The sequence below is a fragment of the Schistocerca americana genome, chromosome 3 (genome assembly GCF_021461395.2).
Source record: "Schistocerca americana isolate TAMUIC-IGC-003095 chromosome 3, iqSchAmer2.1, whole genome shotgun sequence".
NCBI classification, from domain to species: domain Eukaryota; kingdom Metazoa; phylum Arthropoda; class Insecta; order Orthoptera; family Acrididae; genus Schistocerca; species Schistocerca americana.
In genome coordinates, this window is record NC_060121.1 from 252,163,039 (window position 1) to 252,184,142 (window position 21,104).

A 21,104-nucleotide genomic window follows, 5' to 3' on the forward strand; every position below is an offset into this window, starting at 1 on the left:
TGATGCACCATTCCCCAAAGAGGGTGAAACAAAAGAAGAGAATGGTAATTAGCTAGTAATACCAAACCATCTTATATGTATCATTTTTGTTAGCTTTGACAGTCTGCTAACAACCAACAAACTGGGTGATTAATCTCCTTGCTAATTATGATCTCTGACAGATCAATTCCACTGTTCATCTAAATCACGCTGGTTGGGACTATTTAATAGTGCACTACCCCATTCAATTAATTTTTCCACTGTTCACATGACTACATGTATGCACTACTTTATCACCACCCAAATAAAGAATAAATGGGATAAATAATGTAGTTTCACTGGAGAATATGTATTATTGCTTACAATGTTTGTGCCCTATCAGTTCTGTGTAGGAACAATCATCTAAAAAAATGCTGAACACAATGTTTCCTTCTCTGAACATTTTTCATCTAAGTTTTGTTCTTGCACCATTTTCATCTGGCATATGACTTTTTCTCTTCCTTGTCTTTCATTTTGTCAATTAACTTAAATTCATATGTCCCTCCGTACCCAAGGCCACAAATTCACACCTGCGCTTTGTTGCTTGACGCTAAACAGCTAGGTCAAGTCTTGGAGGTGGAAGAAGATAGTTTCACAGCCAATCTGTGGCAAACATGGAAAGGGTGACAAAGTTGTTAATCACCAGACTTTACACCAAAGTCCTTAACCAAATACCAGACCACAATTTCTCATACAATGAGAACATTCTATCCTGTTGATGGTGACCCCTCTAACCTATGGGCCCACTAAGCTAGTTGACCCCTTCAGTGCTATAGGAAACAAACAGGGTATGTGGTTGCACAGGATTCCATACTCTCCCTTCCTTTTCCATCACAAACAACACAAACACTACACTCCATGCACTGTCATTATGGTAACTATATTAAACAATCACATTGAAGGCATAACATATGTCACAAAAGAAAAGTGGCATAAGTTTGCAAAGGGCAATACACACACACACTTTCAGGCTTATACTGGTAAGGTTTGTCATGAGTGTTATGAGAACTAAGTTGGCAGACTAGCAGCTGATTTCTCACCATCAGAAAGTTCCTAATACAATTACAGCTTCAAATTAATAACAAATCATATTGTCAGGGAAAATATGTCATTATCTGGAACAGTTACACATATACACACGGGGAATAAGATATCATTCTATGTGGGTAGCTCATAGTGATCTTTAGTGTGCACAATTCTAACAATTCATATTTATGACAATGGAGGGAAAGATAGATTGCTACTTACTATAAAGAAGATAAGTTAAATTGCAGGCAGTCACAATTTAAAGACACTTCCATAAAGCTTTTGGCCACAGCCTTCATCAGCAAGGAAAACATGCACCATTCATACACACAAGCAAGCACCACCTCATACACACAGCTCGGAACGGAATGCAACTATTATGCCGGATGCAAGCAGCAATCTGGAGGGGGTGGCGAAGGGAAAGGGATAGTGGTGAACAGGTGGGTGGAGGGATGAACGCTGTCTGGAGGTGCATGCAGGGACAAGAATGCCAACAGGTGCGGTGTCGGAAGATTGTGGGGCAATGAGATGGGGAAAAACGGAGCAGAGGAAATATGGGCAGGCGCATTGGCAGAGGGTGGCAAGCAAAGAGGGTGGAAGACAGGAGTGGGGAGGAGATCGGCCCCACCAGAAAGACTTTGTCTATCCTTTCCCCTTCCCCTCCAGATTGCTGCTTGCATCCCACATGATAGCTGCATTCTGCTCCAAGTGCTGGAGCTGGCAGTCATACACGTATGAGGTGTGCTTACTTGTGTGTATGAATGGTGTATGTTTACCCTTTGATGATGAAGGTTGTGGCTGAAAGCTTTATGTATGTGTCTTTTAATTCTGCCTGTCTGCAATTAACATGTCTTCGTTACGGTAGGTAGCACTGTATCTTCATCTACATTACTAACATACCTACCTGGAGTTTCCATTGTTTAATTCATATTTACAATTTGTTCACCCGTTTGTGGCTAATAATTTTATCGTCTTCTCAACTAATACACACTTCAGACTATGGCACTGATCAGTCTGTCATCCCAACAATGACTTCATATACACATACAATTCTATATTCACATTTTTTTGGCTTTGGTAACTCACAACCAAACTGCCACCTAACCTAACCTAAATGTTGTGCAGTCCTATGATTCAGTCTGCCACCATAACCAACATTTCGTATTTCATTTATAACTATTTACCCATAACAAGCACAAAAGTAGTGTATACTTCACTAACAAAATCAAAATATGAGGCAAACACAAAAAAAGCAGCAATTCTTATTTCCCGCCATAGGGGCATGAACAATATGATCTGTAATGTGCAGAGGAATGTATGGTTGCTCCTTCATAAATTTTAGCCACAAAAGCTATACAATTAATATGAGTAAAGGAAGACTCCCTGATTTAGGTGGCTGAACCCTACAGGATATCCTAGCTAACAATGCCACATGAATTTCAACTTGGAATTTCACATGCTTCTTAATTGCTCATCCTCCCCCCCCCCACCCCCCCCCCCCTCTCTCTCTCTCTCTCTCTCTCTCTCTCTCTCTCTCTCTCTCTCAAAAAAACTCTTCACCTAAGATATTTTATTTCACCCTTCACTTTACACTCTTACAGTCTGCGATTTCCGTACCAGTTAACTTGTACATTTTTCAGGCAGTACATTGATCATTGCCAATTTATTTTCAAAGTAAATGGTGATGTATGTTGTTTTTAAACGTGGCAATGAAAAATGGTTATTTCCATAAATTAAATATCAAATGAAGAGATCATATAACATATCATCTAAACTTAATGAGAAAGGTAGATAGTTCTGCCTAAGAACTCTCTGGAGGAGAGATTATTATTAATAGTCAATGACCATAATGCAATGGAAATCACAAATGAAAATAGTAATACTAATGCTTACCTTCGGTTTAGGACGATGTGTGTCAACTGCATCAATAGGAAGCTTTATGTGCTCAACTTTGCATCCATATGCCACTGGTGTTAGCTTAATGATTGTATGTAGAGGAACTTGCAGGTACGGTAGCTCATCTGTTGGAATGAGATTACTGATTTAATCATTCACAAAATATGGTTTGCTGGACAAAACGATAACAGAATCCTTTAACACTTTAAGATAAAAAATTACAGTGAACGATGAAAAATTCAAGTTTGTCAAAGAGATGACACCTATTAAACTAAAGATTTCTGCATGCCATTTTTTCCTGACTGAACTTTTGTTTTTATGCTGGCAATATTTGACTTTTGGAGTGAATCTTTCTCTCTGCAGTACAGTATGCACTGGTTTGAAACTTCCTGTCAGATTAAAATTGTATGCCAGGGCAGGGTTTAAAGCCAAAACAATGCAATTTTCAGACAGTGCTCTTATCAACAAAGCTATCCTTGCATGACACGATATGCCCGCACAGCTTCAATATTATGAATAATCTCTTTCCTACTTTGCACAGTTCACAGAAGATCTTTGCATACATAGTTAGACCCTCTTTACTTTTTAACGTAGTACATTTTGTACCAAGTTTCACTATATGTTGTATCGTTCACTTGAATTGATCTGTGATCTTGAAACAAAATTTTTCATGTCCACTGCATTGGAATTTTGAAATATAATCACCCAGAATAGATGAAGAGATGCCCTGTTACAAATTTAGAGGCTAAAGGCATGTGACAGCAATGACATCTTCACTAGGACAGACAAAGCAACTACCTTTGACTTTACAAGAATGAGACATATTCTAGCTGGCATGTTCATCAGCCAGTTTTGAGCTTTATTCCCAAGTTTGAAGGCTGACATTATTTTTACAGGGGCTCTATTAAATCCTTGTGAAACAGTGTGATCATTTATACAGTTTCTGACTGTGGAATTTCTATCAAATATTTTATTTGTTTATTGAATTCTTCCCTTCAGTGCAGTTTATCAAGCTAGTCTTTTCTTTCTGTATTTTCTTCAGCTATCTTACACTGTTATTGTTTTGTATGGTAAGCATAATCTTTATTTTATTACCTTCTAACATTTTTTGTGTTAGCAATCCCATGTGATGATATTAGATTAGCTACACACTATGAGGTGGCAGAAAATGTTGAAAGTGTGGTAAGAAAACAGGAAGGAAGGACAATACCCACAGTCAATACCTCCTAGAGTGTCAAAGGATACCAGCAGCAGTATAGCATTATAACTATTGAGATATTCATGTTAGATAAAATATCTTGAAACAAAATTATTACATGCAAAGCTTTGAAGTGAATCAAATCTACTGTTTTGTTGACTGGTTGCTTTAAGGTTTTGGTCACTTTCAAAAGAACATATCAATATTTCACTTACACCGCTACCTATCACTTACACCGCTACCTACATCAAACTGAGGCTGCAGATGATAATCCAGCAGCTAGAAACTAAATTAAATACTGTAGTACAGGAACAGCATAAGCTGAAACACTTTGATTACATCTACAATAGATAAAGAAAACTGAATTATTCAACATTTGATAAGACTAAGAACACACTTAAAAAGGAAGTATGTGTTGTCAGTTACTCAAAGATGTCAGTTTCTTAAAGAGAATTTAAGCAAAATTAACATAATTGTTACATGAATATGCTGAAAAGCGAATTTTCTTCTATGCTGAGAACATACCTGCTGACTTGTCAAGGAAATAAGCAAGCAAACAGCGTAACACAGCTTGATGACTGACAACCAAGACATTGCCCTGACGTTCCAATTCCATGATGACCGGTTCCAGCCGTGCCACCAGATCTTCATAAGATTCTCCCCTTGGGTAGCGATAACTAAATTTGTTTTGGTCACGGGCAGCAAAGTCTTCAGGGTATTTCTCAGCTATTTCTTCATATGTCATCTCTTCACAAATTCCCTGCAGAACAGGTGACATAAGTTTATCATTTTCCTTTACAATTGTTCAAAAAAAATTTTCTGTCTAATACCTGTATGAAAAATGATCACTACAATGGAACTGCAATGAAATATAAAAGATTTTTTTCGTTAGTCAACAAGCTGGAGAGAAAACTGACTTGACCACTTATATCATCTGTCACTATAATTCCACTACACAATTAAAAAGACTTGAATAAGCTTCTGAAGTTTATTACTCCACTTAAGCTACACATGCCCACCTTTTAGATTCTTCCAAAGATGTACAAAGCTAAGCATTCTGTTAATTTTCATGCAGACTTGTCTCCTTATCTATGGTTTAGAATGGAGTTATGTAAGAAGTTGTGAATCTACCAATTCAAAAAAATAACAGATAAATAAATAAATAAAAACCTAGCTCAAGAACCACTTATTTTGAAAGATATCTAAATATTTAGATTCATGGACTGAAAAGTAACAGCGTGGACTGGTGTGTACTGGGGGCCTCATTGTAAAGCTGCGTGACTAGTAGTAATGTACTGTAGTACATAAAACTCATTTTTTAAAAGAATACCGTTGTAATCAAGTAATACTAAGCTACCAACAGCAGAAAAATGGCAGCTACTGGCACTGGACAAAAATATGAAAACATGTCAAGGAATGCATGCCTGAACACAAATACAACTGCTAACCAAACCTGCAGGTTGCTATGTTGTATTACACCAAAAACGGAACCTATACAGTATCTTCAATACATTGCAAGTGTTCCGTGTGCATTGTGTTTGCACTAAGGGAATTTAAACATAGGCAAATTGTTGGACCTTGTATGATGGGAGCTTCAGTAGCCAAGGTAGACCAAGCAGTTGATGTTTTAAGAGGCACTGTATCAAAGATTTACACTGCATATAGGGAAAGCTGAAAAACATCATCTGCCAAGTCACAATGTGGACAAAAGTGTTGTTTACTGATTGAGATGGATGGTCATGGAAGATGATTGCGGCAAAAAATAAGAGGACAACAGCTGCAAAAGTCACTTCACAACTGAATGTCTTACTTGTGAACCCTGCCAGCATCAAAACAATAGAAAGTGAACTATGTAAGTGGAGAATTGTAGAGTGAGCTGAAATTCCAAAACCTCTCATCAGTGATGCAAATGCTCATAACTGGAAAATGTTATGCCAATGCCATAAAACCCGGAATATTGAGCAACGGTACAATGCCATTTGGTAGGATAAGTCTTGTTACATGTTGTCTCCAACTTCTGACCAAGTTTGCATCCCAAGAGTGGAAGATGATCTTGGTTAGGTGATGATTTGGGTGGCCATACTGTGGTATTCCATGGGCCCTATGGTTACACTGCAAGGTCTCATTACTGAGCAGTTCCGTCCCGGGGTACAATGTTTGTTCCCCAATGGTGATGCTGTGTTTGAAGACAACAGAACCCCTCTGCACAGAGCTGGCATTGTTCAGGTCAAGTTTTGCGAGCGTGAGGATGAATTGTCACATCTCCTTGGCCTACACAGTCACATACCTCAATATTATTGAGCCTTCATGGTGTACTTAGGAAAGGAGGATGCATGTTCGCTATCCACATCCATCGCTGTTACCTGAAGTTGCCTATATTTTGCAGGAAGAATGGTATAGGATTCCCTTGGAAACCATACAGAAACTGTTTTTATCCATTCTGAGATGACTGGAAGCTGTTTTGAATGTCAACAGTTTTCCTACACCGTATTAGCCTTGGTAATGTGTTGTGTTTGTGGTGTTTCCATATTTCTGCCCAACCCCGGTAAATGGTATGACTGAAGAGGCAGCAGCTATTTTCAAAGTGGCATCTTTCTTCCTAATTTACAGGATTAAATTTATCTGTCATGAGCATGAATAGCATTACAATGCTACTGTTAACACAGCATAGAGATGAAATTTATATCATTGCCTTGTCTTCTGTTAGGGTGTACCTTCACTCGTTCAACACACCTCATTGTTCTCCTTCTTGATGGGATCTGCTTTAGTTGATCAGTATTTGCAACCAGTTCTCCAAAGCTTTATTCAAATACCAAAGACTATAAGATATTCCATAATCTATGCCTCTCCCACTTTTACTTTTTGCCTACTGGCCACCCAATATAACAGACTTCTCTCTACATCAATATTTCCCAGTGTATGAATAAGAAAGGATAGAGTGCTACTAACCACACAGAGGAGGCATGGAGTCACATACAGGCACAATGAAAAAGAATGCTTGAAAAGTTCAGCTTTTGGACTACATCTTTCATCAAACGTAGAAAGAAAACACACAGGGCAACTGCTGTATCCAGGCACTTTGCACCTTGGTGACCGGATACGACAGTGTCTGCAGAGTGAAAATCTCATTCTGGAAACATCCCCCAGGCTGTGGCTAAGCCATGTCTCCACAATATCCTTTCTTTCAGGAGTGCTACTTCTGCAAGGTTCGCAGAAGAGCTTCTGTAAAGTTTGGAAGGTAGGAGACGAGGTACTGGCAGAAGTAACGCTGTAAGGATGGGGCGTGAGTCGTGCTTGGGTAGCTCAGTTGGTAGAGCACTTGCCCGCGAAAGGCAAAGGTCCCGAGTTTGAGTCTCGGTCTGGCACACAGTTTTAATCTGCCAGGAAGTTTCATGACAGTGTCTGTGTTCGTGTGTGTGTTTCTCTACTTCTGATGAAGGGTGTAATCTGAAAGCTGAACATTTCTACCATTATTTTTCATTGTGCCTGTATACGATTCGATGCCTCCTCTATGTGGTGTGTAGCAGCCTACCATTTCCATACTGCAGTTATTTCATCCAGGACTTTCCATTGTTTGATTTCCCAAAGTACATGGTTAATCTCTAGCTGAACATCTCTTGACCTTTAACCACATGAAAGGAATTCTGTGACATCCTTACTTCTCACCTTCATAAATTTCCAACCTGTCAGAACTCTTTTGTTTTGGTTTTGAGGGGTAGATATATTGAATAAATGGATATAGTGTAGGTCATGGGAGCCACTTGAACGTCCTCCTTTGCCAACTTTTTCATGGATCAGTTGGACAAGACAGTCTTAGAAACTCTCTGCATTTCCTCTGGTTGCAAGAACCTGACAATATTTTCACCATGTAAACTCTTAATTTGCTTTCACAGAGGATTAATCTGTACATTTAATCTTCTAAATGACATCCCATCTTCTTTGATACTGACATCAATCTAACCAACTGCTGTACACATATTGAAATAAACTAACTTTTATGCCAGGCTTATAACTTTCTACAGCCATATCCTAAATTGAAAGACATGCCACCCACTACACCTCTCCTCCAACTTTGTGTTGGGTTGGTTGGGTTGTTTTGGGAGAGGAGACCAAACTGCGATGTCATCGGTCTCATCAGATTAGGGAAGGATGGTTAAGGAAGTCAGCCATGCCCTTTTCCAAGGAACCATCCTGGCATTTGCCTGAAGAGATTTAGGGAAATCATGGAAAACCTAAATCAGGATGGCCGGAAGTGGGATTGAACCGTCGTCGTCCTGAATGCGAGTCCAGTATGCTAACCACTGCGCCACCTCGCTCGGTCAACTTTGTGTTAGCCAAACCAATTTTAATCAATTCATATACTCTTCCTGAATCTATTCCTTGCCTCATTTTTCTAATTCTCGTAAAAAAAACATTGAGAGAGTTAAGAGTTGTGCATCTAGAAAGGAATAAGATTAGAGTTTCATGTGGCATCAGAAATGAGATTCCTAAAGGCAGAGAACATATTGGACTGGGGAATAACAGGGAAGGAAATTGGCTATGCTCTTTCAAAGGAATTAACCTGCATTTGCCTTAAGCAATTTAGGGAGATAATACAAAACCTAAATGTGGATAAACAGGGATTTGAAATGCTGTTCTCCCAAATATGAGTCCAGTGTCTTACCACAGCATCACCATGCTCAGTGAGCACGCAATCAGAATTTAGATTTTTATTCCAGCATAATCACCACTAAAATCTCAATGAAAATGATTCGAAACAGAACCTACTTTTAACACTCAGTAGCCTAAGGTACAATATATCTTGTAAAATCAGGTGCATGATCGTGGCACCCATTTCCTTGCTGAAGCCACCCAATTGCAGTACCTTACTTCATTAGCTCCTGACATTATCTATCCAATCCTTTCCATTCAGTCCCCCCCCCTTCCCCCTCCCCCCAAAAAAATCATACTTTGTCTATTTTTCGTCCACTGTTTATTTATACCTTTACTTTTTTAAGCTTTTATTTATTTTTGTTTTTATAGGTCATTTTTCATCTTTTTCTTCCATTAAGAGACACTTGTTGCCTACTCTTTCCATCATTGATAATTTCATCTGTTCTTTTTCTTTAAAAAAGTCCTGTTTATTGCTATCATGTCACTATTCATTTTCTCTTTCAACTTGTCCTAGTGCTGCTTCTTTGACCCACAGCTCTGAACTACTTTGTAATAAATCCCTAACTGAATTTTCTCCAACTCTTTCCAATCTTTTGCAAGATGAAGACTATTACTTTGTGTGACTCCTACTCCTTGGTAAACACAAACTTTTGATACAGAGGTACAAGTTACAACTGACATTGGTGGCTAACCACAAATTTTAATATGCATAATGAGTAGGATGTAAAAAGAAATGTGCAGCAGGTACCCAGATTACTCTACAAAAAATTACTTAAGAACCTTTTCCCATCCCTCTCTCTCCATTCCTCTACATAATTACGGTAATCTATTCTGCTGTACAGTCATCAGTAGGCACTTCTAAAAGACTACAGAATCAGTAAGTTGTTCACGTAAGTTTAAAAGAACTGCGCTTATGTGATTGTTCCAGATTATATCCCCACAAACTATTACACCTAGGTATCTGTACAGGCTGACTGATTCCAACTGTGGCTCACTGATATTGTAATTGTAGGATGCTTCTTTTTTGCATTCTGTGAAGACCAGAGTTTTAAATTTCTGAACATCGAAAGCAAGTTTCCAGTCTCTGCACCACTTTGAAAACTTGTGATGGTCTGGCTGAATATTTGTGCAGATTTTTTCAGACATTTCTTCCTTGCAGATATCTGCATCTCTGCAAAAAGTCTAAGGTTGCTACTAATATTGTCTGCCAGGTTTTTAATATACAACATGAACAGTAATAGTCCCAACACATTTCCTGGCGTCACACCTGAGATTACTTCTACATTTGTTGATGACACTCCATCCGAAATAATGTGCTGCGTTGCATGATCCCTACTAAGAAATCCTCAATCCAGTCTGAATTCAGAGTTTTTATTCATTACAGTATTCTCATACACTTGCAGAAACAAGTGGATAACCAACAATTCTCTGAGGTACAGTGCTTTTTGAGGCACTTATAAAATGCACTTCTTGTGGCATGACATGTTTCAAAACTGACCAACTCATTTATGTACAAAATGGCAATTATTTGAGAGTCTTGTCCCCTCCCCAGTAAATTTCTGCAGATGCCCATATTCCCGAGTCAAATGCTTCTTCGGAGTTAAAAAATGCTGCATCCATGTGATTGCCTTCTTGCCTTGATCCATGTGTTCATTCAGTTCAAACAAAGGTGAAAACATACAACTCTAGAAAAAACAAAATACATGAAATACTTACAGCGTCTATTTCATTAAGAGCTTTCCACCTTTCCTGTGGTGCAGGTATATTGGCAACTGTCTGTATGGTTCTCTTAAGCCAAGAAGTCCAAACACGAAGGCCAGGTATATCTTGCTGCTGAATGTATGCAGACAGTGCAGCTCCATACTGGTGCCCCCTATAGGAAAGCTCAGAGTCTCCACCAATTCGTCCTTCTAAATTCTGCTCACTCTCACCATGCTGAAATATTACAAAATAACAAATATTTATCATCTAATGAGTGTACACACTTTTCTCATAGTTTTCAAGTAGCAATGTTTCTAAAGCACTGTAACAGAAATTCCAACTAATGTTACTATTTAACTTTTATTACAACATATAAGAAAATTTGTTCTATTGCACTTACTTCATCACTCCTGTAAGTGTATAATAAAAGTAATTTTTATAATGAAAGCAAACTAAGAAAATAATTTAATTCAATAGAAAAGTGTGGATGTACGGAGGTGAAAATCAGACTGAAGTTGAGATACAATTCCCCTGATTAAATCTGTAATTCACGGTGGCAATGATAACAGATGCACTAACTGCAGTGAGCCAAATTCTAAAGACCAAGAAAACAATGTTTTGATTTTTCAGCCACAATGAGGAAATAAATGTTACATGATGAATGACATTTAGTTCAAATTATAGTTTCATTCATAAAAATGGGTGTTACTAGATTTGTAGCATCAAAAAACTTACCCTTGTGAGATAAATAGTACGAGGTGTTATATGTATGTTCATTAGGTAGTAAACAATGCGACTCTGTATATGTCCCTCATGTTTATGTACTACCACCTTTTCACCTGTAACACAAAATTGAAATTCATGATTTTCAAACACAGTTTCACTTAAAATGGTCACAAAAAATAATTTAAAGACTGTGCTTTGCATATTGGTACTAAAATATTTGTAAAGCCATAAACACTAACCAAAAAATAAAGCTTTCAATTATTTTCTCTTTTAAATGAAACATCTGATAACTTTCTGAATGAACGATTAAGATAAAATGTACAAAGTTGTTACAACTATTGTCTTGCTTCTATTTGGTTTCAACCCCTTTCCTTACTGTAATACAAAATTTGTACCATTAACACTCATTTGATGTCTTGCACAATCCACAGCAGCAAGGTTAGTGCACAGAGCACCTTTCTCAGCTGACACGCAAAAAATGCACAGCTGTCTGTATTGGTTCAGCTTGCAAAAAGAACTGCCTAAAGGGATGTATAGGCATATGGAAACATTCCTTACCAGCAGTGCAAAGCACTATAGTCCACATTTCTGTGCATTCACAGAGCTTACTGTATAACTGATATGAAGTACCTAGGCACTTGCAACATTACTTCTCATTTAGTCTCTCCTTAACAATGTCTCTTTTCTAATAATCTACAAATGACAATTTTCCATAGAAAAAGTTTCTTGATACATGCTGTGAACAATATTTCACAATTCCTTCTCATTCCTTTCCAACTGTTAAATTCTATCTAAATGTTTTAATTTTCTGTTCTACATCTCAAACATTCTATCCAATCACAGTTCTTGTAGATAACTTTGTTTCCATGATCTCACTTAACCATCCCCATGATTTCATCTTCCTACCTCTATCTCTTATAGTCCCCCCTCCTGCTTCTTTTGCACCTATAGTTCTTCATATCTTGATCTCATCCCATGCCTTTGACTTTTGGCTTTCATCCTATCCATCATTGTTCAAAATAAAACACACACACACACAAAACATGAAAGAGTTTTACCTGTATTGTATATTTTCATGAAACTAAGGTTGGATTCATATTTCTCATCCAAGGGCTGATATCTTTCCTGGTAATGTTCTATACGTTTCAGAAAATCTTTCAATGCCATTTCCTTATTCATGTTCTGATAGTCTGGGCTGCTTACTTTCACTTCCTGTGTTGAAGAAGAAATGGTTTGAATATTATTATTACATAAAAACCTTTTTAAGAAAATATTACATACTAAATATTGAGCAAGCAGTAAAGGAAACAAAAGAAAAATTCGGAGTAGGTATTAAAGTCCATGGAGAAGAAATAAAAATGTTGAGGTTCACCGATGACATTGTAATTCTGTCAGAGACAGCAAAGGACTTTAAAGAGCAGGTGAATGGGATGGACAGTGTCTTGAAAGGAGGATATGAGATGAACATCAACAAAAGCAAAACGAGGATAATGGAATGTAGTCGAATCAAGTCGGGTGATGCTGAGGTAATTAGATTAGGAAATGAGACACTTAAAGTAGTAAAGGAGTTTCGCTATTTGGGGAGCAAAATAACTGATGATGGTCGAAGTAGAGAGGATATAAAATGTAGACTGGCAATGGCAAGGAAAGCATTTCTGAAGAAGAGAAATTTGTTAACATCGAGTATAGATTTAAGTGTCAGGAAGTCGTTTCTGAAAGTATTTGTATGGAGTGTAGCCATGTATGGAAGTGAAACATGGGCGATAAATAGTTTGGACAAGAAGAGAATAGAAGCTTTCGAAATGTGGTGCAACAGAAGAATGCTGAAGATTAGATGGGTAGATCACATAACTAATGAGGAGGTATTGAATAGAATTGGAGAGAAGAGGAGTTTGTGGCACAACTTGACTATAAGAAGGGACCGGTTGGTAGGACATGTTCTGAGGCATCAAGGGATCACAAATTTAGCATTGGAGGGCAGCGTGGAGGGTAAAAATCGTAGAGAGAGACCAAGAGATGAATACACTTAGCAGATTCAGAAGGACGTAGGTTGCAGTAAGTACTGGGAGATGAAGAAGCTTGCACAGGATAGAGTAGCATGGAGAGCTGCATCAAACCAGTCTCAGGACTGAAGACCACAACAACAACAACAACAACAACAACAACAACAAATCCAACGTAAATTGAGAAAGGCCTTTCGCTTAATGAACTGTGTATAATGTGGCAGAACCCTATACGGACTTTCATGTATTAAATTGTGTTATTTTTTGCAACACAGGTGGATACTTTTTCTACGCTGTTGATGGTTTTGCAAATAGTGATATAGGAATTTAATTATAAACAAATTGCTGCTATCATTATTATCTACTAATTTAAGAATGAAGAAAACAGCTTCCATCCTTATTATTCTCAAGAGAGTGTGTAGAACAGCTTCACACAGGTAGTGCAACTAAATTTAGCCTTGCATTATTACAAAGTTAGGCAACTCTGTACTATGCAAGACAGCATGTGTTTCAAAATGCATAACATGTATATACATAATTGTGGCTGGTGTCTTATGCAGCTTGGAAGCTGCCTTGTGGATTACTGAATAAATAAATATGATGCAATTAATTATGATAAAAGCTTTATGAACATTCACAAAATATGTGAAGTCATTTTCATTGTCTAATGAATCCATGTACTCAATAAATAAGCTGACTGACAAATATGAATACCTCACATTGTAGTCATACAAAGATACTTGGCAGAAGTGGTTCATTGATCCCTTTCCTTCAAGTGTTGGATTGTGGGGCAGATTTTTATTCCATGCAATTGAAATAATTAAGGCCCATGGATTAAAGTGTTGTGTTACAGATGTGTACAGAAATGGAAGGAAAACAGACTGTGAAACATATTCACACAATTGACTGATCACAATCAACAGTGTCTTGCACTCTCAGTTCTGAAAATGCTGCAGACACCTGTGGAATTCAACTAGGGCATTGATGTATAATTTGAAGTTAAGGACTGTAAACATGTCAGCTGCCTTTGATGGCTGAACATAGACAGTTGATCATTATTCCATAGACAGAATACAAAACAGTTAACTCTGGAGCAATTACATTAATACGCTTCTGTAATTTCATCCATGAAGTCATGATCTTCTCCACATAACAAAGGCCTATAAATATAAACAACCTTACCAGAAAAAGTGTGGAAGCTTAAAAGCTAGCATGACTTTATGATTTGTTACACAGGTAGATGCACTACCCATTATTCACTTGTAAGTAACAGGTTGTCTTTTCTATTTTTTATTACCAATCTTTCTACTTCCACAAACACTGTATATCCACAATCTATTTGCTCAATTCTTTTGTAGCTGTTATACATTCTACATGTTGAACTCAAACACCACTGATAAAACATTGGAGGCTATTCAGAGATATTTTCTGAGTAATTTGTGGCAGAAGGGACCCGTGGTTACCAGCGAGTCTTTATGGAGTAAAGATGTAATTGTGATTTATTCAGTTTGCTACTGCAGTTTTCTTTGTTTCTGTGAAAATACCAAAATAACATTGGTACCTTCAGAACAGCAAAAAAAAAAAAGCCTGTAATATTCAGTCATCAAAACGTAGTGACAGGCTTGACGGTCTTGTGGTAAAGCATGTACCTGAAAACCGAGAGGTTGTGGAATCGAATCCCAGTTGGACAATGGAAATTTTCTGTCTGCCTTTAATCTAACATTCGCCTCTCATCGATGTTAGGAATCACCCGTGATTTGGATTCCATGTTAAACTGTAGGTCCCCTTTCCCTTGTCGGATAACTAGGATACGTCAGGGACATGGAAGTCATGAGATTGGCATCCAATTGAAATACTTTCATACAGCCATTGAGCCCCACACAGTTAAAGTGCTACTGTAAATGATTCATTCTTTCAGAGCTCTATATTTTCCAAAGTATTACATGTGTAAGTACAATGGAAGCATGAATAGAACCGTAAACTCTACAAGTTTGCATTTTGTACTCCACAAATGTTCTATTAGTGCCCCTCTAGTCACACGTAGTCAAGTTCATTCCATACATTATGTAGCAACATCCTCTCCATGGCCTTTACAGTAACATTGATTGTTTGTCTAATGTTCCAGTGTTCTGACATTGGCATATGTGAATAAAGTCCTTAATGTGGCCCAAAAGAAAAAAAATTCTTGGAATCACTAGTCAGTTGTGGAAACAACCAAAACTGCAACATATCAAAGCAATGCATACTTGGCACAGTCTTCCCATAGAAGGGATATGGCCCATACAGCTTCGCCTGTGACAGTGCACAGAAAACATTGACCTTTGGTGAATCTCATTCATTCACCATGATTTCATAAGGATTTTCAGTGACTTACACACTAACACTGTGGCTATTAACTTCTCGAGATAAATGGAAGGTTGCTCAGTTGCTGAATATCATCTTATAGGTGAAATGTTCAATTTTTTTGTTTTGTTTCCATTTTGTCAAGGCATTGACACATGAAGCCAGTTGGTGGACACAATGCAAATTCAGTAACTTTACAGTTCTATTCCATGCATCAATCATATTTCTACATATAATCTTTTGGGAAAAAGAAATTAGAAATGAATGACTCATTTATAGTAATCCTGTATTATCAAAACAAAACATACAAACTATTCATATTTACTTATGCAAAGTTACTGTGATGTGATTACCATCGCTGTCAGAACAGCTCAGCATAGTGTTGTGATGTTCTTTGACATTCAGTTAACCCATAAATGAACTGCATATCAACCAACTCTTCATTGGTAAACCTATCCATACTTCTGTGCTTCACTGTTATCATACAACTAACACTGTGTGAAAAACAAACCTGAGAGAGAACTGAGTGTATTGAATTCAAGCTTCAAGGCAGAGAGTAAAGTGGGTATTACTGTTGTCGATGACAAGTACTATGAATGGCTGTATCAAGTTTGCTGTCAATAAGACACACAGAACATTCCAACAATATTTGTATTGTTGTGCAGATATTTTTAGTGCTATACACAAAGATAAAGGGGGAAAAGAAATCAAACAAAATGCAATCACTCTATAATAAACTAACAGAGACCATGGAACCCTTATATCAAAATATTCAGAAAGTATTCCTGGACAACCTTCAAAATGTTGTTGGTGTGTTTAGGTTCATGCTGTATAATAATGAAGTAGGTAATGCTAACAGCAACATTTATTGAGTAACATTTAACATTCAGCTTTCAGAAATTACATTTTCATTAAGAGTTCAAGAGAGGACTGAAGAAATAGATATAACTGAAGAAAGTTTATCCAAGATTTGGAGAGAGGAAAGGCAGGAAAAAGCTATAACAATATAATTAATATTTGAAAATAAACATGTAGAGAAAGAAAGAAGGTGCTCGTGAGAAAATGACTGAGTTTGAAGAATTTAATTTATCACGAGATATCACAAACTGAGAGCTTGTACATTGATAAAATAAATGGTTTTTTAAAGTCCTCAGACTAAATATTTCAAACTAAGTCAATGACACATAGTGATCATATATACCCTTTACATAAAACAAAGAATACTTTTGTACATACCATTATATTTTGCTCTATTATCTGAGGATCATCACACACAGATTCCACAAAGAATAATTTGAAACCCATCTTATTTACAACTATTTCATGTATCATTCTTCGACGGTCAGCTGTGGAATTTGTTGCATCAAATACCTGAAACAATTATTTTATTCACAACCAGTTTCTACAACATAAATAGCTAATAAGTGACATTTAAATTTTAGGCTTCTTTCTTTTGATACCACTTTGATACATAATTACTTGTGAGGAAAATAAAAGTTTACAAGAAATTTTTCTTCAACATATTTTGACTTGAGAGGTAGAAATCTTTAGAACTCTCTCAGTGTGTGTTAAACATACGTATACAATTGTTGTAAAGTAACACATGATATACTAAACCTTTAGGATCAAAATTATACAGACAACTGAAGATCATAGACTACTTTGTGATGACGAAGAAATTCTCAGAAATGAATATTTAAGGCAGTGTAAGCTCCTGCTAATGTTTCTGCAGCTATGTCCCAACCTCACAAAACAACACACTATCATCTGTGGTTTGTCCACAGAGCAGTTTATCACTGTTTATTGTTCTTGACTGAGTGCTTAAGATGAAACAAAACTTGTTCAGGAACTCTTAGACATAAATTTATTGTATGGTGCACAAGGATGTAATACTCACAAAACTGAATGAATGTACAAAGAAAAGTTGTGCAGCAGGTATCATTATAATAGGTAGTCATTTAGAAACTTCTAACAAACTGGGTGACTCAAGTTATAGAAATATGTCCAGAGTCCTTAAAACAATTTTTTGCACAGTAAAACTTGAGAAGATGGCATCAAATACTGTAGAAGAAGATCAATAAACACAGTGTGAAGAGTACTAGTGGGATAACACTTACACTCCCATCATAAACAACATGTGCAAGTAATTAGGCCAAATGAGCTCTGAGTTCAGTTCGGTCAATTGATTATCCACCACAGAACTTCGATGCCAAACTAATTACAGTTTGTACCATCCACGGATCGGGACTATTTCAACTATGATAGTGTTTTCAATTGTTGCAACAGCCTTTTCTGGAATGGTAAAAATCAATATGCCTCACTCACCTCTAATCATCAGCAAATGATCTTCATCGACTTGTGGCACAGAATTGTACAATATCAACTAATAGGACCTTATTTGCTGCTGCCCCATTTTAACAGTGCATGTAACATCATGTTCATTCAAGATGTGCAGCCACAGTTGGTGAAATCTTGTCGTACATGAGAGCCTGTGGTATCAGTGTGACAATGCATCATTCCAATTCAATATTAATGCTAATGAGCACCTCTCAACAGCAGAGAAGCTCATCACTGAATTTGAAGAGAATGTTCTATTCCATGCCCAGCATTATTGCCAAATCTCTCACCCACAGATTTCCTGCTACGGGGTAACCTGAAGCAGCTGGTATTATGAAATCCCAGTAGAAACTGAAGATGAACTCACAGGCAGGATTTTTCCTTCTATTCCATTGATAAACAGACAGAGATGATGTTTATGGAGTGTGATGGCACATTATGTGCTATTGTAATGTGTGTGTTCTGACTGGCAGTCATCCCTTTAATACCTGTAGCTGCAGTAATCTCAAGTTTTTGCTACAAGATGTATATACATGTATTGATTTCTGAACATTAGTTAATTGTCTTGCAGGTCACAGTTTAGAATTCTCCACCTCCTGTATAATTTTGATCCTAAAAGTTTGGGTCACACTGAGTGAAACAACAACAACAGGAAAGCATCTATTAGAAGAATTACATATTCAATCAGGCCAGATTGTGGCACATTGGAAGTAGGCGATTTACCTAGGTAAAAAAAAAAAAAAAAAAAAAATATGCAATCAGACACTTTTTTGGATTTTAGATATGATATATTGTACCATCGTCTAATTTCAAGCCACTGCTGGTTCATCGTCAGATGGAGGTGTTGCAGGAACATTACATTGTGGACCAACTGTAGCTAGGCTCTGTGGTGATGGGACTGGTGAAAATCACTGCATCATCTAGCTGCACTTAGCTCACAATATAATTTTCCTGTAACACCTCCACTGATGATGAGCCTGCAGTGGCTTGAAAACTGGTTGCATATTTATACCCAGAAAAATTGCCCATTGAGGTCACAGTTGCAGTTTGTATCCATAATGGATATACTGAAATGACACTGGAAATAATTTATGAAAGTATATTTGAAAACGTAAATACTGAATTATTGATTTGTAATAACTATAACTTGAGAAATGTGATTACATATTTTTATACAAGCAAAGGCAGTTAATAAATCAATAACTGTAAAACAGCTCACCGCCACTTCTCCACCACACTCCAGCCAGGAGCACACATCTTGCAATGCGTCAATTGCACATTGTGTGCGTATGGCCATTGCCTCTTTATTGTCTGGTCTAAAGAATTCATGACTCTTGTAGGCTGTCGTTGCATGGCGACGGTATTCTCCTAAATTGAAAACTGTGAAAAAGGTAAGTAATTGGTCACTCTGACATGTACAGCAAAGAGATATTTGTATACTGTAAAGTGATGATGAAGGCTTTAATTAACATCTAAGTGAGACTAAAGTAACTACTTTCTACATTCTATAAATATATACTAGTAGCGGCCTTTGGAGTTGTTAAGACTGTGAACTGGAATACTCTCTTTCAAACTCTAAAGGTGGCAGGGCTAAAATACAGGGAGCGAAAGGCTATTTATAATTTGTACAGAAACCAGATGGCAGTTATAAGAGTTGAGGGACATGAAAGGGAAGCAGTTGTTGGGAAGGGAGTAAGACAGGGTTGTAGCCTCTCCCCGATGTTATTCAATCTGTATATTGAGCAAGCAGTAAAGGAAACAAAAGAAAAATTCGGAGTAGGTATTAAAATCCATGGAGAAGAAATAAAAACTTTGAGGTTTGCCGATGACATTGTAATTCTGTCAGAGACAGCAAAGGACTTGGAAGAGCAGTTGAATGGAATGGACAGTGTCTTGAAAGAAGGATATAAGATGAACATCAACAAAAGCAAAACGAGGATAATGGAATGTAGTCGAATTAAGTCGGGTGATGCTGAGGGAATTAGATTAGGAAATGAGACACTTAAAGTAGTAAAGGAGTTTTGCTATTTGGGGAGCAAAATAACTGATGATGGTCGAAGTAGAGAGGATATAAAATGTAGACTGGCAATTGCAAGGAAAGCATTTCTGAAGAAGAGAAATTTGTTAATATCGAGTATAGATTTAAGTGTCAGGAAGTCGTTTCTGAAAGTATTTGTATGGAGTATGGCCTTGTATGGAAGTGAAACATGGACGATAAATAGTTTGGACAGGAAGAGAATAGAAGCTTTCGAAATGTGGTGCTACAGAAGAATTCTGAAGATTAGATGGGTAGATCACATAACTAATGATGAGGTATTGAATAGGATTGGGGAGAAGAGAAGTTTGTGGCACAACTTGACCAGAAGAAGGGATCGGTTGGTAGGACATGTTCTGAGGCATCAAGGGATCACCAATTTAGTATTGGAGGGCAGCGTGGAGGGTAAAAATCGTAGAGGGAGACCAAGAGATGAATACACTAAGCAGATTCAGAAGTATGTAGGTTGCAGTAGGTACTGGGAGATGAAGAAGCTTGCACAGGATAGAGTAGCATGGAGAGCTGCATCAAACCAGTCTCAGGACTGAAGACCACAACAACAACAACAAGACTGTGAAATTAACCTGTTATAAAACAACTAACTCACAATAACAAATCTAAATCTAAAAATAAATAAATAAATAAATAAATAAATAATAACTAATACTATAGACATTGGAACAATGTATGAATTATGACCCTATGATTTACTGTAAGATTTTACACAGTCTATCATTAACTGCCAAAAACCACTAATGTCTAACAAAAGACAAAAGCAAATTTATCTCCCCTGTGTGATACTGTTATGGGAATTATAGTTGAAATTACTGCTCATTTTGTAGAAGATGGAGGACCACTCACTGAAGAGATATTTACTGAATAAACAATTTAGAGTTGATTGACAAAGATAGTTTTTAAAGTTGTTTCCTTGAGAGATATCCCCTTGACCCAATGCATGTATCAGTCCTGAAAGATTTAGGGATTCCATTTCCTACATTCAACAAGGCCTCCAATTTCTTCAAAATATTCTCTTATGATGAAAATACATACAGTAGAAGTTCCATTTAGGATAAGAGGGACAAAACAAGGCATGTGGACACAAATGGCGGTGTTTGTGGAACAGAGGTGTGTGTGGGATACAGATCAAATCCACTGTTATTACTAGAAA

General features: G+C 37.2%; 1 protein-coding gene across 5 annotated transcripts in view; it reads right to left on the bottom strand.

Annotated features, from left to right (window-relative positions):
• Positions 1–21,104, bottom strand: part of LOC124607292 (6-phosphofructo-2-kinase/fructose-2,6-bisphosphatase 2) — a 373,085-nt gene that overhangs the window by 23,845 nt on the left and 328,136 nt on the right. For all 5 annotated transcript variants that reach the window (XM_047139579.1, XM_047139583.1, XM_047139582.1 and 2 more), the window contains 7 exons: positions 19,121–19,281; positions 16,801–16,935; positions 12,277–12,430; positions 11,228–11,331; positions 10,508–10,726; positions 4,664–4,898; positions 2,938–3,065 (listed from right to left, as the gene is read on the bottom strand). In XM_047139579.1, the coding sequence (XP_046995535.1) occupies positions 2,938–3,065; positions 4,664–4,898; positions 10,508–10,726; positions 11,228–11,331; positions 12,277–12,430; positions 16,801–16,935; positions 19,121–19,281 (1,136 nt within the window). The remainder of the gene's footprint in view (positions 1–2,937; positions 3,066–4,663; positions 4,899–10,507; positions 10,727–11,227; positions 11,332–12,276; positions 12,431–16,800; positions 16,936–19,120; positions 19,282–21,104) is intronic.